This window comes from Delphinus delphis, chromosome X, assembly GCF_949987515.2.
Source record: "Delphinus delphis chromosome X, mDelDel1.2, whole genome shotgun sequence".
Classification (NCBI taxonomy): domain Eukaryota; kingdom Metazoa; phylum Chordata; class Mammalia; order Artiodactyla; family Delphinidae; genus Delphinus; species Delphinus delphis.
Genome location: NC_082704.1, coordinates 10,195,989 through 10,221,885, shown reverse-complemented (window position 1 = coordinate 10,221,885; position 25,897 = coordinate 10,195,989). Strand labels below are relative to the sequence as shown.

Genomic DNA, 25,897 nt, shown 5'->3' with positions numbered 1-25,897 from the left:
ATTAAAAAAAAACTACTTGAATATTGGGAGGGAAAGCACTTGATATATTAAATGAAAAGTCCATGTTATAAAACTGAAGAAAAAAGACTTTTATTTCTGTATCTGGGATATATAATAGTTACTTCTTGGGTCAGTATTATGAAAAAATTGATCTTGGACTTCCCTGGCAGTCCAGTGGGTAACACTCTGCACTTCCAATGCAGGGGGCATGGGTTTGATCCCTGATCAGGGAACTAGGATCCCACATGCCACGTGGTACAGCCAAAAAAAAAAAACTGATCTTGATTCACAATAACAACACCAACAAAAAAATGTAGCTAGGTTGAACTGCCGTGAAGCAGTTAGAAACAAGATATTGGGTATAAAACAGTAACATAACTGTATCTTGAAAATAGTTTCTGGGATCAAAAAAAGAAAGAAGATGAGAATTATAACAGAATACTATTTATATAAATTAAAACTAAATGGGGGGCTTCCCTGGTGGCGCAGTGGTTGAGAGTCCACGTGCCGATGCAGGGGACATGGGTTTGAGCCTTGGTCCGGGAAGATCCCACATGCCGCGGAGCAACTAAGCCCATGTGCCACAACTACTGAGCCTGCGCTCTAGAGCCCGCGAGCCACAACTACTGAAGCCCGTGTGCCTAGAGCCTGTGCTCCATAACAAGAGAAGCCACTGCAATGAGAAGCCTGTGCACCGCAACGAAGAGCAGCCCCCGCTCGCCGCAACTAGAGAGAGCCCGTGTGCAGCAATGAAGACCCAATGCAGCCAAAAATAAATAAATAAAATAAAATAATTAATTAATTTTTAAAAAACTAAATGGGCACAGAACATTAGTGTATACTTAAAAAGAACACACAAACTGAAGGATGTACATCAAATAATACAGGGGTAGAGAGGAGAGGAAGTGTGGGGAATGATAAAAAGGAATGAATGAAGGAATGAAAGAATAAACAAGCAAGAACAAGGCCCGCCAGCACGGCGCAGTGGTTACAATCATGGAGACCGAAGCCATCTGCCCGGGTTTGAATCTGTGCTGCACCACTTACTAGCCATGCTCTTGGATGAATTATTCACCTCTCTGGCACTTGGCTTTCTCATCCTCAAAATGGGGTTAATAATAGTTCCTACTTCATATAAAGTTGCTATGTGGATTAAATGAATTAACACTGATATTCATAAACACTTAGAACAGCTCCTAGCAAACAGTGAGTACTACATGTATGTTTGTTAAACTTAAAAACATAGATGATAATAATAAACACATGAACTGAGGAATCTGTAGAACTCAAATGTCTCCATTTGACTAACTGTGACTTTAGGGCCTTTCCTTTGCACAGGAGCAGGCGACTTAAAATATAGCACACAATCAACGTACAGCTGTGGGGCTACGAGATTCCAGCTTGGTACGATGAACTCACGGCAACAGTCCCCTGAAAGTGCATCTGCATTGATCGTATCTACCAAGGGGAAGATTCTGAAACCAGGAACCCAAACTGTTAGGTAACACACTGACTAGTCCTACTAGTAATTATTTAATCCTGGAATCTCATATAAGCAAGAGGAAGAAAGCATGGTGAGGCTTATAAGAGATAGCCTAATTTCCATCTTTCTCTGTCAGCGACATCACCATTTTCCTAGTAATCCTGGTCTAAATCCTTGCAGGCATCACTGACTAATCTCTTTTATTAAGGACACTAGGCATTATTGGGGAATCAAAGAAAAATCAGGCTGATTTTTTTCCTTCAAATGTCAGGTATTATTTATTTTCAGTATCTAGTAAGTCAGTAAGCCTGCCTGTTTACCTGCCATGGAAGTGTTTCTTGCATCTATCCCACCCTCTGTTTCCACAGTAGCCACTGTAGTTCGAAATCTCACAAATTGGTTACCTCATACCAGTCTGTCCTTACTGTGATGTACCTTAGAAACACTCTGTTGGTGTGCCCATCATTGTGACAAATTAAAGGTAAAAAAAGAAAAATAGATACAAGCCAGAAATAGTATATTAGGTAGTAACTAGGTCACACCTAAATGCCCATCGACAGACGAATGGATAAAGAAGATGGGTACATATATACAATGGAATATTACTCAGCCATAAAAAGGAACGAAATTGGGTCATTTGTTGAGACGTGGGTGTATCTAGAGACTGCCATACAGAGTGAAGTAAGACAGAAAGAGAAAAACAAATATCGTATATTAACGCATATATGTGGAACCTAGAAAAATGGTACAGATGAACCGGTTTGGAGGGCAGAAATTGGGACACATGTAGAGAACAAACGTATGGGGACCAAGGGGGGAAAGTGGCGGGGGCAGGGGGGTGGTATGATGAATTGGGAGATTGGGATTGACATGTATACACTAATATGTATAAAATGGATAACTATAAGAACCTGCTGTATAAAAGAATAAATTAAATTAAATTTAAAAATTAAAAAAAAAAAGTGAACCAAATGGATTTGGGTTCAACGTGGCTATGAAGATAAAGTACCCTCCTCTGGAATAAATATACAGACAGCAAGACATCTGAACCCTGTCTGAGGTCAATTACAAATTCTTGCTTCTCGACAGATGTTTATTAGAGACATAAAAGACCCTTGGAAATTTTGGGGGCTTAGAGGTGGGCGAATATCAAAGGAGCAACTGGGAGACTTCCTTGGTGGCGCAGTGGTCAAGAATCTGCCTGCCAATGCAGGGGACACGGGTTCGCACCCTGGTCCCAGAAGATCCCACATGCCGCGGAGCAACTAAGCCCGTGTGCCACAACTACTGAGCCTGCGCTCTAGAGCCCACGAGCCACAACTACTGAGCCCGCATGCCACAACTACTGAAGCCCACATGCCTAAAGCCCGTGCTCCGCGACAGGAGAAGCCACCGCAATGAGAAGCCCACGCACCGCAATGAAAAGTAGCCGCCGCTCGCCGCAACTAGAGAAAGCCCGCGCGCAGCAATGAAGACCCAACGCAGCCAAAAATTAATTAATTAATTAATTATTTAAAAGGAGCAACTGGGCATTTGTTATGAAAACAGTGAGGTTTTTGAACAGTCACTGCTGTGGGTTCAGAAGTGAAGCAGGGAAAGTAGACAGTAGGAAGAAGTCAGAGACCTAACCCTGGGCAGGAACCCCATTAGGAACAGCATGGAGTCGTTGGCCTCTGGGAAGAATCAAAAGGAGGGCCTGCTTCTCCGGTGGCCTCCTGACACAAAGCCCTCGGGCCTGGCTCAGGACACATGGCACGTCCTCTCCATTACCACTGCTGGACATCACATCAATTCTCAACATGCTAACAACCAAGAAACAGTGGGTGGAGAGTCGAGGGTCATAATTTTCTCCATTTTCCAAATTTTCTTCAGCAAATGCCATACCGCTTTTACAATGTAGAACTTGAAAGATAAAATTAATTAGGTGTGAAAAAAATCAAATTTGCCAATTACAGACTCATGTGGATTGGAGGCTCCTCTTGTCAAATGTCAAAACCAGCTGGGAGTGTCACTGGATTGCCAGTAACTTCCTCAAACAATACTGCTCTCATTTTAATACCAAACTAACATTAGGACACAATGGCAGTTTGGGTTATGGGAGAGAAGAAAGTAATTTCTAAGGATCGGACAGGACAGGTGTGGGCAGGATTCAGCGGTAGGTGGCTTTGCACACCCAGGAAGGGAGGGGATGGAGGAGGGATACAATGGGAATGTGCTAACCATAAAAGTGATCCATTTTTAAATCACACGGAAAAAAAGGAAGAAACTCTTTCCTCCTTGACTCTCCCGTATGAGAAAAGCTCCTTGCTACCAAGACCAAGAACTCCACCTGGTGCCATTGGTAAGAGAGTGCTAATGGGGGAGCCTGTGTCACTGCCCACAATTTCAAACTGTGCCGTGCAGGAGTCTAGGGCGCCCCCTTGGGGACTGCCTGGGACTGAAGTGAGAGAGGAAAGGAAGGAGGCCACGGTCTGTCCTCCGTGGCTCTCATTTCAGGTAGGAAAGTTCTGCTTCACCTGACTTCTCTCTAAGATTTCTACTTAAGGTTCCATGGGTGGGAGCGTGCGAAATGGGTGGTGAAGGGGGAGTCAAAGGGTACAAACTTCCCGTTATAAAATAAATAAGTCCTAGGGCTGTAATGCACAGCATGGTGACTATGGGTACCACGGTTAATAATACTGTACTTCATATTTGAAACTTGCTAACACATTAGATCTTAAAAGTTCCCATCACAAGAAAAAAAGGTTTGTAACTATGTGTGGTGATGGATGTTACTTGTGGTGATCATTTCACAACATATACAAATATTGAATCATTACACTGTACACCTGAAACTAATGTAATGTTATGTGTCAGTTATACCTCAATTTAAAAAAAAAAGATTTTCTTTTAAAAAAAGATGTGCAACTAAAGTATAAGAGTATATATACTTTTTCAGCCCAGTCATCTGAGCTGAAAAAGTATACAAACTGGAATACAGTATATGTATACATGAAAGACTATTACATTACACAATTCAAACAGTCTTACTTTCAAACAGTGCTTAAAACTGTATGACGGGTATCGATCAGAGCCTTCTCTGCTTTCAACACGCCTTTTGCAAAAAACAATGGCTTTTTCGTACAAGAAAAGGTGCCGCTGCATTGGCTTGAATCTAGCAAAATCCTTCATCTTTGTAGCACCTTTCTTGTGCCCAATCCAAACGCTGAATGCACCCTGCGTTATCATCTTGCCCAGCTCATTTAAGTTTCCCTGGAATGGAAAACCCAAACTCATTAGTACAAGGCAGAGCAACATTCAGATCTCTGACATCAATATTACAGTGTTTAGATTGAGTTACTAAAACCCTGAAGCGTATATTTGTAGTTTTTAAAGTTTCATTCATCATAACTTTTCACAGGAAAACATGCCATGTGTCACCCAGTTACAAAATGACTGTGGGACCAGGAGATAGAAGAAGCCTCCTTTTCCCTGGCTTCATGTTTCCATTACTTCCTCAATCCTAATCGGTAAATGACCTCTCCCAGTCCAAGTTTTCCCACGGGGGGCAGTTAACGCTAAAGATTTGATCTCTTTCTTCCATCTCTATCCTGGACTGAGGCAAAGAGCAATTCTGGGACCATATGCCTCCTTAGAATAGACCCAAACATTCCAGCAAGCGGGATCTCCCAAGGTCTGCACTTGGGGGTAGGCCTTGTTAGGGACAAGGGGAATGTCGTAAATCCATCTGGCTGCTGATCTGAAGCCAATTTTCCACTTAGCATCATAATAATGCTGACATTCGGATCCTTCATTTGTCTGCCTCTTACATCTTATTTCTCAGTTGATTCCAGGAGAGGAAGAAAGAGATGTTAACATGCTTACCCTGTAAAACTGCAACAATCATTATGATCTACTTACGATATAGCCATTTATTGCAATCTGATGCATTGAGTCATTAACTGACTTCAGTAAATCCAGTATCATGTCAAGTGCCTCCTTTAATTGCACAGATCCTTCGCAGTCTTTGCTATATTTTAATAGCTCCTGTAATTAGAAGTCAAGAATTAATATTAGGCTGATATTAATAACTGGAGAAAATGAATACATTTTTGGCTAACACGCTTTCGAGGAGGAATCCAAAGATAATGGCAGTTTTTCGAGTAATTTCTTTCATATGCTATTTGTCACATTAATACTATATTTAATAACAATGTCAAAACCGGGGAAGAAATGGAATAGTGACTAAACAGTAGAAAGCAAAGGGCATTCAGTGCTTCTGGAGCTGGAGAACTATAGGTATTAGGACACGCTAGAGATCTGTTTTTAAAGCAATTACACATTTTTTGGTCCTCCACTTACAGCAGTTCATTTTATTCATTATGCATATACCATAGAACGTTGTAAAAAGACATTTTAAAACAGGCTGTGTTGTATTTATACTTAACGTGACATTTTGGGAATCCTTTCACATGACTCAGAGGTGTGCCGTCTTCATTTTTCATTGAGAAGGCCCATAGGAAATACAGTCTCAAAACTATAGGAAATACAGTCTCAAAACTATATTTGTTTAGTGCTGCTTAACAACAGTGAAAGTTCTGCAGTCAGGGTTATCCATATATCAGTGTACCTTGTATGGACGATTAAATAGCTAGAAGCATTGATTCAACTGCTAAATCCAGCTGTCCCAGTCAGGAAGCCTACCTATTTCTAGTGCTTACTAGGCAGCTGCTTCCATTTTAATGGCTTTGCCACATTTGACCCAAAGAAGTAAGTAAAGAAAGAAACAAATGTTTCATGCAATTACCTTCAACAGTAACTGATATTTAGTAATCCGTTGCACTGGTTTCAGTAAATAGGAATCTAGACCAAGTCTGTGCTTTAATTTTCTTTGACATTCCTGTCATTAAAATATAATGATCAATAAATTTAAATTGGCATTTACCTATGAAAATGTCAAATGTTCATTGATTAGACCCAATGCACGCATGTTTCTTACATCTCAAGGAAAAGTTACCAGAAAAATTGCTGTTATATATGGTATGGAAATTGTAAGAGGCAGTATGTCTAAAACACTATAGTAAACTTTATTTCAAGGGTCGGAGAGGTAGAAAATCCCCAAATTTCAAAGACTAAAAAGTTTTTATATATAAATTCACAATGATGTAGAATGCTTAAAAAGTAAGAAAGCAGGGCTTCCCTGGTGGCGCAGTGGTTGAGAGTCCGCCTGCCGATGCAGGGGACGCGGGTTCGCGCCCCGGTCTGGGAAGATCCCACATGCCGCAGAGCGGCTGGGCCCGTGAGCCATGGCCGCTGAGCCTGCGCGTCCGGAGCCTGTGCTCCGCAACGGGAGAGGCCACAGCAGTGAGAGGCCCGCGTACCGCAAAAAAAAAAAAAAAAAAAAAAAGTAAGAAAGCAATGAATGACCATAGGTTAACATGACCACAAAGTTCTTCAAAGTATCCAAGAAAATTAACAAAAGGCTCAGCTCTGCAAGCCAAGACCCAGAAAAGAAATAGGTTGTACTGAATATAAATCAGACTGGGTATGAGAAGAGTTTTTTAAATGTCACAAGAAAAATACAGCCCTTATCAACCGGTGCTACATTTCATCTGATTATTGGCTTGCTGCCACTATAAATATAAGAGCCATGACTTTGGGTCCTGGGAACATTGTAGGGTCCATAATTAGGGCAAGATGGAGCTGTTTAGGATGAAATCTGCGTATAGGAAGTGCAGAACACAAAGGGAATGGGAGAGGAGATATCTATGGAAGACCCAGGACCCTCCTCTGTATGTGATAAAATCCAATACATAATCTAATTCGATTATCAACTTTTATGGTTAAAAATGGTGGACTGATACATGTATTTAGCTCTCCACTCATGAAACCCAATTAAAGTGATGGAAAAGTTATTTTTACAACGAAAAACCCGAAGTTACAAAGATGAAAGAGGGAAAGACATTGACAACATTTGGAAACTGGCAGAGGGAAAAGCCAAGGAACAACTCAATTTATGTTAAAGAACACACTTCCCCCTCCTCCACAAAGACTCCAGAATCAAGTACCTCTGGAAGTTGGAGATGAAGGTGGGGTTTGAAAAAAGATAGCTGTTTAAGAAGTAATTTTAAAAGTTTGTTTAAGCAGTAATTAGATACTAACCAGTGTTGGTAGAGGTGTGGAGCAATCAGGCCCCTCATACACCGTTGGCAGGAATGTAAAAAGGTGCAGCAACTTTGGAAAACAACCCAACAGTTCTTCAAAAAGTTAACAGAATTACCATATGACCTAGCAATTTCACACCCAGGTCTATGGCAAAGAGAAATGAAAATAATGCCCACACAAAAACTTGTACACAAAAGGTGGAGACAACCCAAATGTCCATCAACTGATGGATGGGTAAATAAAATGTGGAATATCCATCCATACAATGGAATATTATTAGGCCATAAAATGGAGTGAAGTTCTGACACTTGCTACAACACGGATGAACCATGAAAACATGATGCTGAGTGGAAGGAGCCAGACACAGAAGGTCACATATTTTAAGATTCCATTTATATGAAATGTTCAGAACAGGCAAACCTATAGTGACAGAAAGTAGCTTCGTAATTGCAGAGAGCTGTGGGGCTTGGGGGAACATGGGAGGTGACTGTTAAAAGGTAATTTTTTTTGGAGTGATGAAAATGTTCTTAAGTTGACAGTGGTGATGGTTGCACAACATTGTGAATATAGTGAAACTACTGAATTGTACATTTTAAAAGGGTGAATTTTGTGTTATTTTAATTATATCTCAACAAAGCTGTTACCAAAAAAAAAAAAAAAAAAGAATTAAATGAGCATTAAATCTAAACAAAGCAGCACCGGCAGCAGCAGCAACAGTAAGCATCTTAGACAGCATGCCACTGTGCAAAACTGGGTGGCTGCTGTCCTTGTCCCCATAGCAGAAGAAAGGATGTTTATCTGAAAAGAGTAAAACAGAGGGCCTTTGGACTAGGGAATATCAGGTCCAGCTGATGGCATCATACCATATTGAAAGCAAAGAGATTACTTGAATATTTATGTACCAACTAAGAGACTCTCAACCTTTCCCCCCACTTGGCTACCAGAACACTGGCAGTCAGATCCTTATTCTCCAGGTAGCAGAATGGAGAATCTGACCAGCCTGAGCAAAAGGACCTAAACATACAGGTCTTGGGGATCTTCCAAGGACCCAACAGTGAGGACCATGGTCAATAAACCCACATAAGCACAGGAAACTTCCAGTCAGCTTTTTAGTGCTTATTCCTAACGCGAGTGGACAACCAAATATCACCAGACATTCGAGGAAAGTGACAGAAACAAAAAAAAAAAAGAAAAGAAAAGAAAGAAGAAAAGCAATATGAAGACAACAGAAACTCTGCAAGGAGGAGAAAGCTATTTTTAAAAGGAAAATCTATTATAATTCTCCTCATAGAGATAAGATATTGAATTCATGAAACATAAACAGGGTTGTACTGAAAGGAACATTCAGAGAACAAAAAGGGGTAGAGGCTCTTCAAAATTAATAACATGATGGCAGAAACAAAACCCTCAACAGAAGGACTGGAAGATAAGTCCCAGAAGATACAGCAACAAGACAAAGACCCAGAACATAGAAAGAAAAGATAATTAGAGGACTGGTCCAGAATCTCCAACATCTGTACAATAGAAATTCCAGAAAGAGAAAATGGAGAAAATTGTGTGGAGAAAATCAAAGGAAAAAAAATCCAAGTAAATTTGGACAAGGGGTTCCAAATTCAAAGGGATCACCATAAGATTGGATGATGGCACAGCACTGTGATATTTCAGAACCCTGAGGATAAAGGAAGCTCCCATAAGCTTTCATAGAGAGGACAAAACTAGGCCACATGCAAAGGAACAAAAATCAAACTGGCATAAGATTTCTTAACAGCAACACTGGAAACTAGAAAACAATGGAGCAAATACCTTCAAAATTGTGAGGAAAATTATTTCTTACATAGAACTCTATACCCAGTCAAGCTAGCAATCAAGTGTTAGGGTAGAATAAAGACATTCGCAGACATGCGCGCTCTCAGAAACATTTACCTATCATGCACACTTTCTCAGTAAAGCTACTGGAGGATGTATTTCGCTGAACAAGTTAATAAAACAAGGAAGAGACAGATATGGCACCTAGGAAACGGGAGAGCCTGGGCAAGAGACACGTGAACAGACTCCCCGAAATTGATATTCACCAACATTCCAAGACGGCAGCTGCACAACGGGCTTAGTGAGTCTAGATGAGCAGGTCAGAAGACTCCAGGGGAGGTGTTTTCAAGATGAAATTCAGAGAAAATATAATGTTTAAATGTACTAAGAAGAGATTGATGTAACTCTCACAACTGGGAGAGTTTGGGGTAGAATAGGGATAAGTACCTAGAAAATTAAGTGAGTAAAAAAGACACTTGTAAGAAAAATAATAAGGAAGGAAAAGCAACCGTCTTATTCCACATTATTCACCTGAGCACAGAAATTACATAGTCTTAATAATTTAACACTGTATATCAATCTAACCAGAGTTACACAACGTAACTAGATTGGACTATTTGGAGGAAAAGGTGTGTGTGTGGGTGGGGGAGCCAAGAACAATGAAAGAAAGCTAAATCCTCATCTTCCATCATGGGAAGCAGCAACATGAGTATGATATTTGGAGGTATGGAGGTAAATACCGAAAGAAGTAGCTAAAAGAGCAGAAAATAGTTGCCTCTGGGGAGCAGCATATATGTTTGTGCGCATGTATGCATATTTGGGGGTGGGTCAAACCGCTCTTTTATATATATATATATATATATATATATATATATATAAAACTTACTTAAAGCAGAAAATGAATTTATAAATAAGAAATATCCCAGTATCTTCCACAGAGAGTACATCCAATACCTGAACAATTACTATACCTGGAAAAAGGCGCATTCTGAATACTTCTTCCAAATTGCCTCTGACTTGGGCTTATTCTGACAATATTTTGCATACATTTGAAAATCATCTTTCTGTGATAAAAAGAAAATTCAGGGGTATTAGCAATTTGTGAGCATGTACTTTTCTTATCAAGGAAGCCTGAGCAAGGGTTAGTATGGCCAAGCATCACAGGGAATGTGGCCTAAAGGGCCTGTCACACTGGCAGCTGGTCAGAAGCCCTTTTTATATTCCAAGAACAGCATGCCCATCAGACCAGGTACAGGGACACATAATTATCCAAGGAATTTCATAACTTCCATTTACCAAGTTTAAGAGTTAGAGGGAGAAAAGAAAAGTCAGAGGCAGAAAAGTCTTCTTTGAATGAACTATGAAAACAGACTACTTTTTTCATTACTATGAGGTAACAGGATACCAAGAAATATGCTCCTTCTATGCTTTCAGTCTCTCGACTCCCTAGTGAATGAACTTATAGTAACTCCCGAGGCCTTTGGTCCCTCGGAGCATCATCATTGTACCATAACACTGCGAGGCATCTGCCCATGCTATTCTCTCTCCCTGGAATCATCTTTATTTGACCCACATGTAATGGGCTACCTCCTACTCACTCATTAGCATTCATCTCATGAGTCATCTCTTCTACACAACCATCATTTATACCTCCAGTCAATATCAGATGCACCTCTTCTTGGCTCCTATAGGACCCTTTGTATATCTCTAATATACCACATCTCACACTGTACACAATGGATTCCCTGTCTTTCTATGCGGATGGTCTTGGTATTCCGCATTGCCTAGTAAAGTGCTTGGCACAGAGTAGGTATTCAGTAGATGGCTGTTGAATGAATGAACAGACCAACAGGCACTTATTAAACCCCTACTGATTGCCAAGAACCATGCTGACCTTATTAGAGATACAAAAATACATGGGATATGGACCCTGCCTCAATGAGCTTTCCATCTAGTTGGAGCAGATTTCATGAATATGTGTAAAGATGCGTAGTAATGTAAAATTCCCAATGAGTAGCACAGACATTAAGTACTACAGTTCAAAGGAAAGAGAGGTTGTTGTTGCTTAGGGAAGTTGGGGAGGAATTTGGCCATGGTTTAAACGCGTTTGAAGTTTGGATATGTTGAGAAAGGTTCTGCCTTATCCTTATTATTTTCTCACGCCATAAACGCTTTCTGAGACAAGATATCTCCTTGGAAGCTTTCAGTGATCACCTCTATCAAACTGACTCTCAAAGCAAGACAAAACTGATCTTTCAAGAAGAGGAGGAACTAGATAAGCAGAGAACATTGTGAGAGAAAACTCTAATGGAAGAGAGTATGATTACAAAGCCTGGGAAGTCAATTGTACTAAGTACACTCTTAGGACGTAGAGAAATGAGCCTCCCTGAATGATCTTGTAGAATAAAAGGAACACACAGCTCCCCATTTTGCAAAGTTCCTGTGATAGATGCCTTGGTGTCTGAAAGCCAGACTCCATTTGATTCAAAGACTTCACATGTATTAGAGGGGAATATCAAGGCATCTCTTAGGCTAAAAATTAACCAAGCCAAGAATGGTTGTGCTGAGATGATCCCAAATCTCCCATCTTCACAGCCAGGATGGTCCTTGGACTCCTGGGATCACCCAGGGGTCAGTGGACACAAGCTGAGCCATTGTAGCATTTGATACCACAGAATACAATGGCCATTTGCACGTTCGAATACCCCATTCCTGTAACAAAACTTGGTTTAGCCTCAAATACTTGCTGGAGTGATGTGTTTCCTCCAAAAACATAAAGACATAAAAAATAATGCCTACCTTGTCTCTAAATCTGTAAAATGACCTGCTCTTTTGGTGGCCTATATTTATCTATTTTGAAATAATCATTGAACTAACCCTTTCCAGGAAACAAGGTCCCACTCTTTCTGGAGCAACAACGCAATCTTCCAGACTGCTCATGAAAATGCTGTAAAAATTTCAAAGAGAAAAATGATATGATTTTGTGTGAAATACGCTAAATTGATCAATAACCTTTTAAATAAAAATCACGAAAAAGAAAATTCAATTCAGCAATTACATACTTGCTATGGAATTCATATATTTCTGCCATATTTCCAAACAGAACATCCTTTTTATTTCTCAGGAGAGGTGGTATAAGGTCAAACATCTCTGGATTATCCATCTCCTCTCTATAGCCCTACCCAAAATAAATACATTTATTCATTTAAAAAATATTTACATCAACATTTGATTGGGCCACCAAAGATATAGGTATAGCAGAACATATATGGGATTAATGGGTAAAGTTGTTTAAATTTTAACATTCAAATTTTCTAGTTCCCAAAGTTATCCACTATTATTATTATTATTATTTTAGATAGTAGAACAAGGAAGTCAAGGTTTTCTACTCAATGGGTAGAATAAAGTGACAGCTCTTTGGCCTTCAGGGTAGCTTATAGGAAAACAAAATAGAGACAAAATAGAAACCAGGTATGAAAAATGATATTACAGGTCATTAACTTCTCCTTAAACAGGCAATAATTGTTTAGTTTTTTTCAGACCAAATTAATATTATGACATTTGTATCAAGAGAATGTTTTTCTCCCATACTTAACGCTTTACATCACAATCTCTAAAGAGCACCCTGGGAATAATGATAACAATCTGCTGCATTCCTAAGGGAACAGCTTATCTGTTCTGTAACAAATTCTGAACCCACAATTCTCACTGCTGAGGGAGAACCTGAATATGCACATTTAACAATCAAGGAAGGAGACAAAAAGAGAAGTCTGCCCGAAGCACTTCCTAAAAGACAGGAAAATACGATCTGAGTCCCTTACCAACAAAACAGCAAATAGTTCCCGAACATACACCTTCTCTGTCTGTACCAGCTCATTTAGGACGTGGCTAAAATGAAAGGACCACGTTTGTCAGTTATTTTATGGCTTTAGAATTGTATTGCAACATTTCACTTATTATCATTATAAATTGTCAAAGATGAAAATTAATAATGCAGGGGAACTACCAATGGTTTGGTTTTATCATCAAAATATAAAATTAATTCTATGGCTTCTAGAGTAAGTACTACGCACAAGACTCTTAAAAATTTTTTTTAAAAAAGAGGAGTGGGGCTCAGGAGTTATTTTTAAAGAGAAAAAAACCCCATCTTATTTCTAACTCACTAAGCTTAAGAATCATTTACTAAAAATTCACAAAATCTATTCCTAAAAATCTGGGGAATACTTTTTTCAATTAGCAATAATCGCGCCTCGAATGAACCTCATTGGCTATGATACAGCCACTGCGCAAAAGCTGGGAATACTTTTCTGAACAGCACAGTTTCTGCGCTATAGTTCCCTCTCTCTTGCTCAGAAAAAAATAATATTAGCATTTTCGGCACAATTTTTCCTTTTTTTCCCAGTAATGTTCTGAAATTCTCCAAGACATGATTATACTGGTTTTCTCAAATATAGATCATACTTAAGTTTCTGTAGTAATCTTTTTACTGTCTTTTTAAAATAAAATACATTTTCCTTCCAATGTGATTTCTAATTGACATCATATTTAAAATTTATTTCCTCACTCCCCAATATAAGTTACCCATTTAATTTAACTTCTATCCTTGGCTTCTTTTAAATTTTTACACTTCTAAGAATTAACATTTAACAATCTTTGACTATATACATAACTTGCTCCAAAATACGGGTTACTTACTCAAAAGTCTGTGATATAAAGTTTAAAATGTGAATATTCATATGTGTGGAATATTAACATAATAATATAAAAGTGAACAAAACAATGATTTTTATTAGCACCTATAAAATCACATTGTATATCTACATAATCCTTTGTAGTTTTTGAAACACTGACCCATTCACTCTCGCCTCTTTCATAAAAGAGGAGACTAAGATTCTGAAAAGATCTGGTTAATTTTCAAGTCACATAAACAGAATATAGGTTGGCCAGGCCTAAATCCAGGACTTCTGACACCTTCTCTAGTATACTTCTCATCACATCCAGTAGAACCCCATTCTGTGAACTCAAAATTCTAAGCACATTTGCCTTGAACACTGAATCAGAGCCTCCTACTGGTAGATGTATATATATGGGTGTATGTTAATAAATAAAAGATACTTCTTTAAAATATCCAGGCTATTGTCATTGTCCAAACTGGAGGACTGAGCAGAACTTCTCTTCTCCTGACAATCATGCACCACTTCAATCTGAAATGAAAATAAAAGTGAAATTAGCATCTACGTAGGTATAGTTCTTTTTCATGGAACTCTAGCTCAAATTAAGTTTTCTACGTTCTAACTGTATAGATAAACTGAAAAGTAACACTATGAGTATGATTTTTTTCAGAAATAACTTTGATATGTACTAGTTAAAAAAATTATTTTAGTTGCCTAAGAGGACAGATTTAAGATATTCATTACCATTTACTTTATATGTTAAGTAATGTTTCATTTCTTTGGCACTTCGGGAAAATGAGGTTAATTCATAAAAAGTTGATTGTACTGGGACATCCCTGGCGGTCCAGTGGCTAAGACTCCGTGTTTCCACTGCAGGGGGCACAGGTTCGATCCCTGGTTGAGGAACTAAGATCCCACATGCCGGGATTTCCCTGGTGGTGCAGTGGTTAAGAATCCGCCTGCCAATGCAGGGGATACGGGTTCAATCTCTGGTCCGGGAAGGTCCCACGTGCCTCGGAGCAACTAAGCCCGCACGCCACAGCTACTGAGCCTGCACTCTAGAGCCCGTGAGCCACAACTACTGAGCCCACGTGCTGCAACTACTGAAGCCGGCGCGCCTAGAGCCCGTGCTCCGCAGCAAGAGCAGCCACTACAATGAGAAGCCTTCACACCGCAACAACGAGTAGCCCCCGCTCGCCGCAACTAGAGAAAGCCCGCGCACAGCAACGAAGACCCAATGCAGCCCAAAATTAATTAATTAATTATTTTTAAAAAAGAACACACAAAGAAAACGTAGGGTGCTGCAGTTTTGAGGAGGCTACTCTCTGCAGATACCAGAATATCATGGCTAACTGAGAAGGAATCTTAAATCTATCAAGAAATGGATAGATGTCTGTTTTGAGCCAAGGGGATGGTCCATTAGAATCTGTCCTTTGTCCATGTTTCGTACTTGTAGGACTGGAATCACTTAGGAAAGAAATCTCCTTTTGTAAGAAGATGCAACAATTGTTTAGGTGAATTGAGGTGGGGGCAGGAATGAGAAGCTGGAACTTATGTGAGATGTTCTACAGCAATTATTCTGAACTTCAGCCAAGACCTGAGAAACTGCTCATATATCTGGGGCTACGCCAGTACTGCAATTAGACACAACGCAACAGCAGCTTTTTCTTTTCGATGAAGTTGGCTTTCAAATGCACAATATTGGTTTAGTGAATGAAAAAATATGGTTTTAGTCCCTATCCCAATTCTGCAACTACAGCAATAAGGCCAACTTTGAATTAATTAATGATATTTACTTTTATGTTGCTCTGATTTTGTCTCCAAGTCTTCCTCCCTGGTAGAGAAATATGAAAGAAGAATTTCAAACGAGAATTAAAATCAACACTTTTCATAAAAATACGTGCATGTGTGTTACAGAGACATTAATGTTCCATCATGTTTATATTAGTACTTTTAAATCACACTATACATAACAGATGATTAGTTAGACTTATCTATATGATTTCAACTTCTTACAGAGCATGTTTTGCTATGTATTCACCCATTCTCTCATTCATCAAACATTTGCTGGATTGCCGAGCAAGCACGAAGCTAGGTGTTAGTACCCATGATTATTCGCAGGTTTAGTGTTCATTCCGATAACATAAGCATTTAATCAGATGGTAGCTCACTGATTAACTGAATCAAAAAGAATTTCGGAAAAAAAATCTCAATTTAACTAACAATTATAGCCTCTGACATTTATTTGGCACTTACTACATGCCAGGCACTATTCTAAGCCCTACACGTGCATTTTCTTTTTTAACCCTCAAATCGACCCTGAGCAATAAGTACTACTTCTATCCCCATTTTATAGGTGACTAAGCTTAATATCTTGTCCAAGAAGCAAAAGTGGTACCCAAATCCATAAAGTCTACTATCAGAATCCGTGTTTCTAACCACTATATAAAACATTTCTGGGCTTCCCTGGTGGCGCAGTGGTTGAGAGTCCACCTGCCGATGCAGGGGACACGGGTTCGTGCCCCGGTCTGGGAAGATCCCACATGCCGCGGAGAGGCTGGGCCCGTGAGCCATGGCCGCTGAGCCTGCGCGTCCGGAGCCTGTGCTCCACAACGGGAGAGGCCACAGCAGTGAGAGGCCCGCGTACCGCAAAAAAAAAAAAAAAAAGACAAGGCCGTTTAGGCTCCTAATTCTCAGGGCTGCTGGAAGGAATAGACTTTTTGTCCTTTCCTCCTCGGTGGGAGCCATGACAAGGCCCGCTCAGGGAAAGACTCTGTTGTTAAGTTCTCTAAATCTTATCCTTCACTTTCATTTACTTAAAAATATATTCTATATGGGAATATTTACCTTTACACGATATATATGTAAATAGATAAATATAAATTAGACTTAGTGGCAATTACCATATAAAATCAATTTCTCAATAAATACTGATACCCATCACTTTAAAGAAACTTGATATACAGACATCCAAAGATACTTTTAAAGGAAACTTAGGGAGCTTTACTTATTAGCTTTACTAATTAATTCTTTGCAAATACATTAAGAGATGAAAAAGGAATATATACACAACTTATGAAGAATGCACCTTTTTCTGAAAAGCAAGGTAGATGTATTCATTCTTTTAACAATATGACTATATATATATATGTATATATATATACATATATATATATATATACATATATATATATAATTCTTAAGCACCTATACTCTCTGCTAAGCTTTGTGTCTGGTGCTGGGCATACAAACGTGAACTGCACACAGTCCCTGCTCTGACAGAGCTTACGGTCTAGCAAGAGAGACAGGAAACAGGCAATGACGCTAAAGCTGAGAAGAAATGAAGAGGGGCTTTTTATGCCATGGCATGAACACCTGACCGAACTGGGGTGCAGGGGAGGAGGAGAGGCAGGAAGGAAAAGCTTACCTGAAGGAAGAGGCCTAGAGATAGGAAATCTGATGGCAGAGTAGGAGAGAACAGTAGGTGTAAAGTCCAAAAGGCAAGACAACTAGGGGCATTTAAGAAAAGAAAGTGGGAAACAGGGAGACTGTTGTAGTTGCCAAGGCAACAGATGGTTGTTAGGCTGGATTCCGGCAGTGGCAGTGAGGGCTAGCAGGGCGGATGGAAACAAGTGGGTCTTTTGGACTGATTAGAGGTCAGGAATGAGTGAGAAAGGGGAGCAGGAGAAATGGCATCCGTTTTGGGGTTCGCTGAGACTGAGCTGCCGGTAGGAAATTCAAGGAGGCAAATTGGAAGCGGAGACTCTGAAGTTTAGGAGAAAGATCTAGACACAATGTTCTTCCATAACTTCCCTCTGTATGAAATGTTAATTCAGCAAATAGTTACCACACCTTGCTAGGTGCCAGGCACTGTGTTAGATACAAGATTCTATTTGATGCAAATTAATGAAAATAAACAAACAAAAACAACAAAAAAACAGTTTGACTTATTTTATAAAAAATTAGCACTTATGCCTTGATTTGACCAAATCTTTTTTTTTTTTTACCAAATCTTATATATTTGGCTTAGCAATTAAAAGTCTTGAAGAGTTATTTGGAACTGATTGTTAGAATCCCCACTACTCACAGACCAATTAGGTAAAATGAACAGTGTTTGTAGCATAAATAATGCTCTGATTTAATTTAGAAACCATGATGGATAACAGATAAAATCATTTATCCATCCATGTCATTTATTCAGTAAGCTGCCTTCTTCCTTATAAATACATTAGGCAGTTCTAAACCGAGGCAAATTCAAGCTACTCCCAACAAATAGTTTTATTCTGGGTGACAGAGAGTCTCTACAATGAAAGCAAGCTTGATTTATTTTAACATGGCCAATTGTTTTCATCTTATGAGTGGTCATTTGATGAAAGGGAATAATCTACTTTTTATATAGTTTTTTTCCAAGGTAATTTTAGTACTGAGAGAATAATGGATGCTTATTATGAAAAAAAGGAGAAAGTTAATCCTAGGCAGAATGCAAGAATGAACTGCTGCTGGTTTTAGATGCCAAACTGGTTTTTCACACGTACACAAACTCAGAAAATGTACTGATGAAAAGTAATAAAGATGGGTACCTTTTGAAAAAAGTTTACATGCTTGAAAGAAAGAGTATCCAACTCCCACTGCAGAAAGAAAGTGTAACGCCATTAAATAAGAATATCAGAAAGAAAAAAAATGAAACAACACAAAACAAAATGTACTTTTAGTGACTAAGGCCTTGAGTGGGTCTTAGGCAGTCTTTTCAGAGCTCTATTTCTCAACCTGAGGCATGCCGCTTTCGGAACGCCTTCAGAGGAGTTGAGCTTTTGGAAGACCATAAAGCAAGAGGCCTTAGTCATGAGGGAAAGAATAGTCTAGTTTATTGAGTATTTTTTTATATTCTACAATTTTTTTCCACTTTGTCTTCACAACAACACTTTGAAATCGGTAGGTATTATTGCTCCTATTTTACAGACAAGGAAACCAAGGCAAAACCAACAAAGGAGGTTAAGTGAACTGCCCAAGGTCACATAACCCATGAATGGAGCCAGAAATCTGAGCTCTGTCTTCTGTTCAGGAATATCAACCTATTCTATTTTTATTCTCATAGCTGTTGGTTTTTATGCCCTATTGGTTGTTTGTTCTTTTTATTCTTTTTCCCAGTATCTTCTTAGTATAATTTATTTATGGCATTGTTCATGGTTTGACTTGTGAGTATATTTTTATATTTAATAACTATTAACTATATAACTTTCATCATCTTAGCCTAGTTATCTGCTTTCATCACCTCGTTTTAATCTGATCCATGCTGGGGCTGAGCTGGATTTTTATATTCATTATGCCTGGCTCAGGCTTTCTCTGATTTTCAAAGCAGTTCCCATCATTAATGAAGTCTCTGATTCTCTCAGATCAAAGAGACCGAATTTAGTCCCATGTTCACCCACTCAACTAACTTAGGGCCCCAAAGGCCAAATTTCTTTCCCCTAAGAGGCCCCAGAGGCAGCTCAAGAAAAACCTTGGGGCAATAGTCATCTTATTTCCACAGTAGCTCAACATCACAGTGAGGATAATTTTTTTATCCCATAGAACGTAGAAAACAGAAATGGATATTACATGTTTAACACTACTCTACAAAGATTAAAACGAGTAAACGAACTTTGTAACAGTTAATTACCAGTGAAACTACTCAATTTACCTGTGCCCATTTAGAAAAGGCAATTCATTCGATTATCTATCTATCTAGCTTATCATTCACTTACTAGAAGCTAATAAGAACCAAGTGATAGTTTATCCCAAGAAGTGGCAAATACATGCGTGTATATACCAGTTTCATATGCTTTCCTCTACCTGCTGAAGAAAAGGGTGAGTTTGATGCTAGTATAATGTTCATATTCATTGCAACACTGGGCAATTCAGTCCAGATGTGCACCATCCTGTACTATACTATACTACTACTATGTTTAATTATTGTACGATAATCTCTATCACAACTCCTGCCTTGTGCAATGTAATCTGTACATGACCAAGGATGCTAAAAATAAAATTTCAGTTTCTCGGGACTGAAGAATGAGTTCAGTATTTACATCAAGAGTAACAAAGTAAACAATAGCAGGGAAAGAAGAGATAGAAAAGGGGAATGTAAGATACTCTACCTTGTTCAGGTGAAAAAAATGGTTCTCTAGATCTGATCAAACTGTCAGAAGCAGGTACTACAGATGGAATTGGCCTCACGTGCTTATCAGTCAGGTTTCTGAAACCGGCTTGTTGGTTCTCAAATATACTTCGGAGGTTTTCAAGCTTGAGTTGTATGGTCTGCATTTGAACCTGCAGGTTGCATAAGAATTCTATGAAATAGTTTCTGAAATGGGGGTCATTACAAATCCTATTACATTTCTCAGACTCAGACAGATAAAAAATTAATATAGAGTTTAATATATAACTAGAAGAAATTTAGGAAAGTAATGGGAAACAGATTAATGCATTATTTCACATGGTTATAAAACCAGAAGGTCTCAGCCAAAACAACTTGAAGAAGAAATTTATCAAGCAGTCATGAAATAGGTCACTGCATAAAGTGATTTACCCTTCATTGGGTGAAAGGGGATCAAGGCCTGAAAAGAAGGCGTGTTTGGTACGAGAAAGCCACCAGGTTAAGCATTATCACGGTAGTTTGTTATATTTTAGCCTGCAGGACATTCTATAGTTCACCATGTCGTAAAAGGTTCCTCAGAGCCACTGATGATTTGAGGCAGCTAGAGAATCACTTGGTTATCGCCATGTTTGTGATCTTCTGGAGTATTCCCCTCAGATCTGCAGCTAAGAATGGATTTAGATACTGCTCCAAACTTAAGGGTCAATGAGACATTTTAGCAGCAAATAGCATCACAAATGCTCTTATCCACAATGTGGAGACAGGGCTTCATGGCAGCTGCAACAGGGTGGTGCTGAACTAACCTATAGCTCTCTACCCTGCCAACACCAGCCTCTGCTGCTCCCCCTTCCCCAAGAAGACACAGATCCTTCCCTCATCTCTTCATCCTCAAACTGAGTAGGAAAGCCAGATCTGTGTCCCCAGAGCATCTGCTGGTAGTCACTGCAGCACGAAGGAAAGATGTTTTGGGTAGAGTGTTCTTGATATGGGTCCAATATTCTAGGACAGTTTTGGGCCTTAGTCCAAGGATGCACAAGAAAATGTATGTGAGAGCTCCTAGTATGTGAAAAGAGTTGAAAAATAAGGCAGTCATGGGACTTCCCTGGCGGTCCAGTGGTTAAGACTCTGCGCTTGCACTGCAGGGGGCACGGGTTCGATCCCTGGTCGGGGAACTAAGATCCTGCGTGCCGCGTGGTGTGGCCAAAAAAATAAAAATAAACAATAAATTAAAAAATTAAAAATACTGCAGTCAGAATTCAGAAAGGAAATTACTCTTCATTACAAGGCAAACATAAGCCTTTGGATTCTTTGACGCCTAACAGTGGCCCTGATACAACCCCTAATCCTTAAGAGAACTGTGTCATTGCAACGTGATATAAAGTTACCTGTGAAGCAGTAAAACTCTTATCAACACTAATGTAATTATAGTTTTTTAAAGTTTGTTTACTTGCCCCCAAAAGCCTCTTACCTTGAGCTCAGGGGATAAAATCATATCAAATTCATACTGCAGGGCTTCAGGATCATAATTTATAAAGGGTGCAGCCATTTCAAGAAAAGTTTCCATGTCTTGGAGGGCTCTCTGAGCATCTTTCTTAGACTGAAACTTATTTATTTCTTGATTAGCCAGAAGGCACTCTCCTTCATCACAGCACTGGTGAGCCTGGTGAGCAAATCACACACATGCACAAACCATGAATGAATAAAGAAGAAATATGTTTGTCCCTTAGGAGAGTGTTTATCAGCTCTGGCTTCTGTGAATCAGAGTTGTTTTCAGAGCTGTTAAAAAAAAAAAAAAGATATCCGGTTTCTACCCCCAGAAATTCTGATTCAGTAGCTCTGGGCTGTAAGCCAGGCATTTATATTTTTACAGCATTCCACAGGTACTTCTTTTTTTAAATTTTATTTATTTATTTGTTTATTTTTGGCTGTGTTGTCTTCATTGCTGTGCACGGGCTTTCTCTGGTTGCAGCGAATGGGGGCTGCTCTTTTTCGTTACGGTGCGTGGGTTTCTCATTGCAGTGGCTTCTCTTGTTGCACAGCACGGCCTCTAGGCGCGTGGGCTTCAGTAGTTGTGGCACGCGGGCTCAGCAGTTGTGGTGCACAGGCTTAGTTGCTCCGCGGCATGTGGGATCTTCCCGGACCAGGGCATGAACCCGCGTCCCCTGCATCGGCAGGCGGACTCTCAACCACTGCGCCACCCGGGAAGCCCCCCTCTTCTTTCTTTTTAATTGAAGTATAGTTGATTTATAATGTTGTGTTAATTTCTGCTGTACAGCAATGTGATTCAGTTATACATATACATACATTCTTTTTCATATTCTTTTCCATTATGGTTTATTACAGGATATTGAATATAGTTCCCTGTGCTATACAGTAGGGGCTTGTTGTTTATCCATCCTATATGTAATAGTTTGCATCTGCTAATCTGAAACTTCCACTCCATCCCTCCCTCACCCCCCCTCCGCCTTGGCAACCACAAGTCTCTGTGTCTCCACAGGTATTTCTGACACCCAGCCAAGTGTGGGAAGTGCTGTACTCATTTCATAATGAGGAATTCATTCTGCAGCAGGTGTCTGACCATTCTCTCAACACCAGCACTTCAGCTGCACGTTATTTTCCCAAAATCAATAATTGAAATATGAAACTCCTCGCAAAATATCAAGTGTAATATAAGTGCATAATGATTGCCAAGGACAAGGATAAAAGTTTCCTTGCCAGAGAAGGAGATGTACAGATTAGAATGCTCACATTCAGATCCGATGCCTATAAGTGACACCCCTATTTTACATTCCACTGCCATGATCACAACTTCTCTTCACCGCCTAATCATCAAAGGGGTCAGACCCACAAGCCATGGAGGAATAGTTTCCAATCACTGTTTAATTTGTTATTGCTGTAACTATGAAATGTGGAATGAGTGTCAGGCTTTAGCAAAATGCCCCCAGGGCTTTTTTAAGTGTTCTGATTGCAAACTATCACCAGGGCAGAGGCTACAGAGATGGACCCAAAATAGAGGAAGCCACTGCCACCACCACGTCAATATTCAGAACAGAGGCCAAAATTCGTACAATACTGGACCTGCTCTGAATACTGCAAAGTAGACGGAGTAAACAAGCATAATCAAACTCAGTCCTTCAGACTTCTTACAAATTTAATTCCAAAGCTATACCAGACCTTAGCCCCATAGCCTCTGAGAAGGACCCGGGGGAAAAAAAAAGTATCTTCTCTTTCAGAAATGCACCATGTCCTATGACATTACCTGCTGTAGGATTTTATGCATTTTAAAGGTCCTGCTGAGCTGTATCCGTTTGGTTTTGATCTCATTCACCAAAATATCAGAAAGGTAACGTAGCTCATTGCACCTCTGGCAGATCAAATCCAGGGCGTAATGGTGACTTGCTGCGAGCCTGTGTCCATGTAGTATCACGAACTGGGCCTTTGCTAACAGGTCCTGATTTTAAGAAAGAAGGGAAACAAAAACTGCATGATCTCTTTCTGAATAGAGGGGGAGAAAAGAATGCAATTAAACAAGCATAAATGGTCGAACCAGAGACATATATTGCCAAATATACAGTTTGTTGTCATACTTCTGCTGGCTGCAAAAAAAGCCTCCAGTTACAGTCACTAGTTACAGCAGTGATGTCATCAGAAGCTCATGCACTTCTGGTCACAGAAACAGAAAATTAACCAGCCTGCCCAGAATGTGGATTAGATTTGTTCCTCTTGGTATGTACAGATTTAGAACAGAACCGCATATATCAAATGAGGTACACAAAAGCCAAGTGAAAGCTAAGGGATTTCATATCATTTCAGTCTTGGAAATCCCATTAGGTCTAGTCAGCATCTACCTGAGTACTTTACACACATGAAGTGACCGTCACAGGGTTTCCCTGTCAAAAGGGATCTCAGCAGCCTAGTCTCTACTCTATCAACTACTGACCGTCCCCCAGCCCCACCCAGTATAGCGCAAGATGAAAAAGTTCTGGAGATCTGTTATACAACAACGTGAATACACTCAAGGAACTGTACACTTCAAAATGGTGGAGATGGTAAATTTTATGTTGTGTGTCTTTTACCACAATTAAAACTAAAACTTATTCAAAACACAACAAAACAAAATGAAAACAAACAAAACAAAACCAAACAAAAAATTCAAAGCTCCCTAGTTTGCAAGCCAGTTTGCCTTCTCTTTCTCCTATACCATAAAGATTTGTAAGTTGCCCCATGATCACAAAGATCTACAAGCACAATTTCAGAACTAGGCACCACAACTGCTGCCTCTCAATTTTGGTTTTTAGATGCTTGTGGTACACCCATAAATCTATTTGTTTGCTGAGAACACACCTTAAAAACAATGGCCTTACTCTCACATACGAGACAGGAGAGCAAGGCTAGAATGTGCTGAGTATTAGAGCCATGAGTCCAAGCTTTAAGACCAGCAGAACAATGATAGCTGGCTCTTGTGGGTACTTACTATATATCCATATATCCCAGGCACTGTGCTAAGTGTTTTATCTACAGCATCTAAATAAATCCTCACAATCACTCTGAAAAGTAGGTCATTACATCCCCAATGTATAGATGAGGACAACTGGTAAGGCTAAGTAGATCTATCTGTATGAATCTATGTTTGGTTCAGTTGCATATATCAAATGATGGTTATTTAAGGAATTATATTGTTATGTTTCCATCATTTTCAAATACCAAATAGCATTCTTTTTTTTTTTTTTTTTTTTGCGGTTCGCGGGCCTATCACTGCTGTGGCCTCTCCCGTTGCAGAGCACAGGCTCCGGACGCGCAGGCTCAGTGGCCATGACTCACGGGCCCAACCGCTCCGTGGCATGTGGGATCTTCCCGGACCGGGGCATGAACCCATGTCCCCTGCATCGGCAGGCAGACTCTCAACCACTGCACCACCAGGGAAGCCCGCGTTTAGCATTCTTGATAGACAATTTTCTAGCTTCTTCAAAATGATTTATGCTCTTGTTCCTATTGGTGGGCCTGCAACAGTTACAACTACATAACATAACTGCAGAGTCAACTCAGGCCCACATTGAACAAAACAGAATATAGAATATTACTGAACCAATTATACAGATTGTTGCTATGAGAGATTAATTATAATAAGGGTTTATATTACTAAAAAACATCAAAATGTGACTATTATACCCCATAAATATAGAGAACATCTAAAATGTAATCTTACCTGAGAATTTTCATCTAAGTTTTCCAACTTTTTAATTTTTTGTTTTACTTGAGCTATATTCCCTGTTACATCTGCCAACTCTGCTTGTTGGTTTAAAAGAAGTTCAGCTTCACTCACGAGCTAAAAATAAGGGGGAGAAAAAGTCTTAAAAGCATATAAATTATTAAGCATTTTCCCTTAATAATCAAGTTTTGTAGTAAATGCTAGTAATTAAGAACATCAATATGGAAAAATCGCACATATGGAAAATGTCTTCAGTTATTTTATTCACAGAAATCAATTTAATCTGTTAAAATTTAACCTGCTAGACATCAGTGTGTACTGATGATTTATAAAAGATCACTATGTACATGTAAGGGCATGTGTATATGGACAGGTATGGAAGTATATATACGTGTATATACATGCATATATATTCCCTAGCTCTATGGTGAATGGTTCTAGAAACA

At 39.4% G+C, this 25,897-nt stretch overlaps 1 protein-coding gene and 1 pseudogene across 6 annotated transcripts in view; both read right to left on the bottom strand.

The window, feature by feature from the left end:
• Positions 1 to 25,897, bottom strand: part of MCF2 (MCF.2 cell line derived transforming sequence) — a 64,359-nt gene that overhangs the window by 11,810 nt on the left and 26,652 nt on the right. For 4 of the 6 annotated variants that reach the window (XM_060002453.1, XM_060002455.1, XM_060002456.1 and 1 more), the window contains 13 exons: positions 25,449 to 25,568; positions 23,502 to 23,693; positions 21,711 to 21,902; positions 20,244 to 20,415; positions 15,903 to 15,940; positions 14,549 to 14,637; positions 13,255 to 13,321; positions 12,496 to 12,611; positions 12,311 to 12,380; positions 10,405 to 10,497; positions 6,270 to 6,362; positions 5,384 to 5,509; positions 4,514 to 4,735 (listed from right to left, as the gene is read on the bottom strand). In XM_060002453.1, the coding sequence (XP_059858436.1) occupies positions 4,514 to 4,735; positions 5,384 to 5,509; positions 6,270 to 6,362; positions 10,405 to 10,497; positions 12,311 to 12,380; positions 12,496 to 12,611; positions 13,255 to 13,321; positions 14,549 to 14,637; positions 15,903 to 15,940; positions 20,244 to 20,415; positions 21,711 to 21,902; positions 23,502 to 23,693; positions 25,449 to 25,568 (1,590 nt within the window). Of the gene's footprint in view, positions 1 to 4,513; positions 4,736 to 5,383; positions 5,510 to 6,269; positions 6,363 to 10,404; positions 10,498 to 12,310; positions 12,381 to 12,495; positions 12,612 to 13,254; positions 13,322 to 14,548; positions 14,638 to 15,902; positions 15,941 to 18,686; positions 18,735 to 20,243; positions 20,416 to 21,710; positions 21,903 to 23,501; positions 23,694 to 25,448; positions 25,569 to 25,897 lie in introns of all 6 variants that reach the window. The other 2 variants (XM_060002452.1, XM_060002454.1) reach the window with 1 other exon arrangement.
• On the bottom strand, positions 13,601 to 13,727 carry LOC132419076 (U4 spliceosomal RNA; annotated as a pseudogene).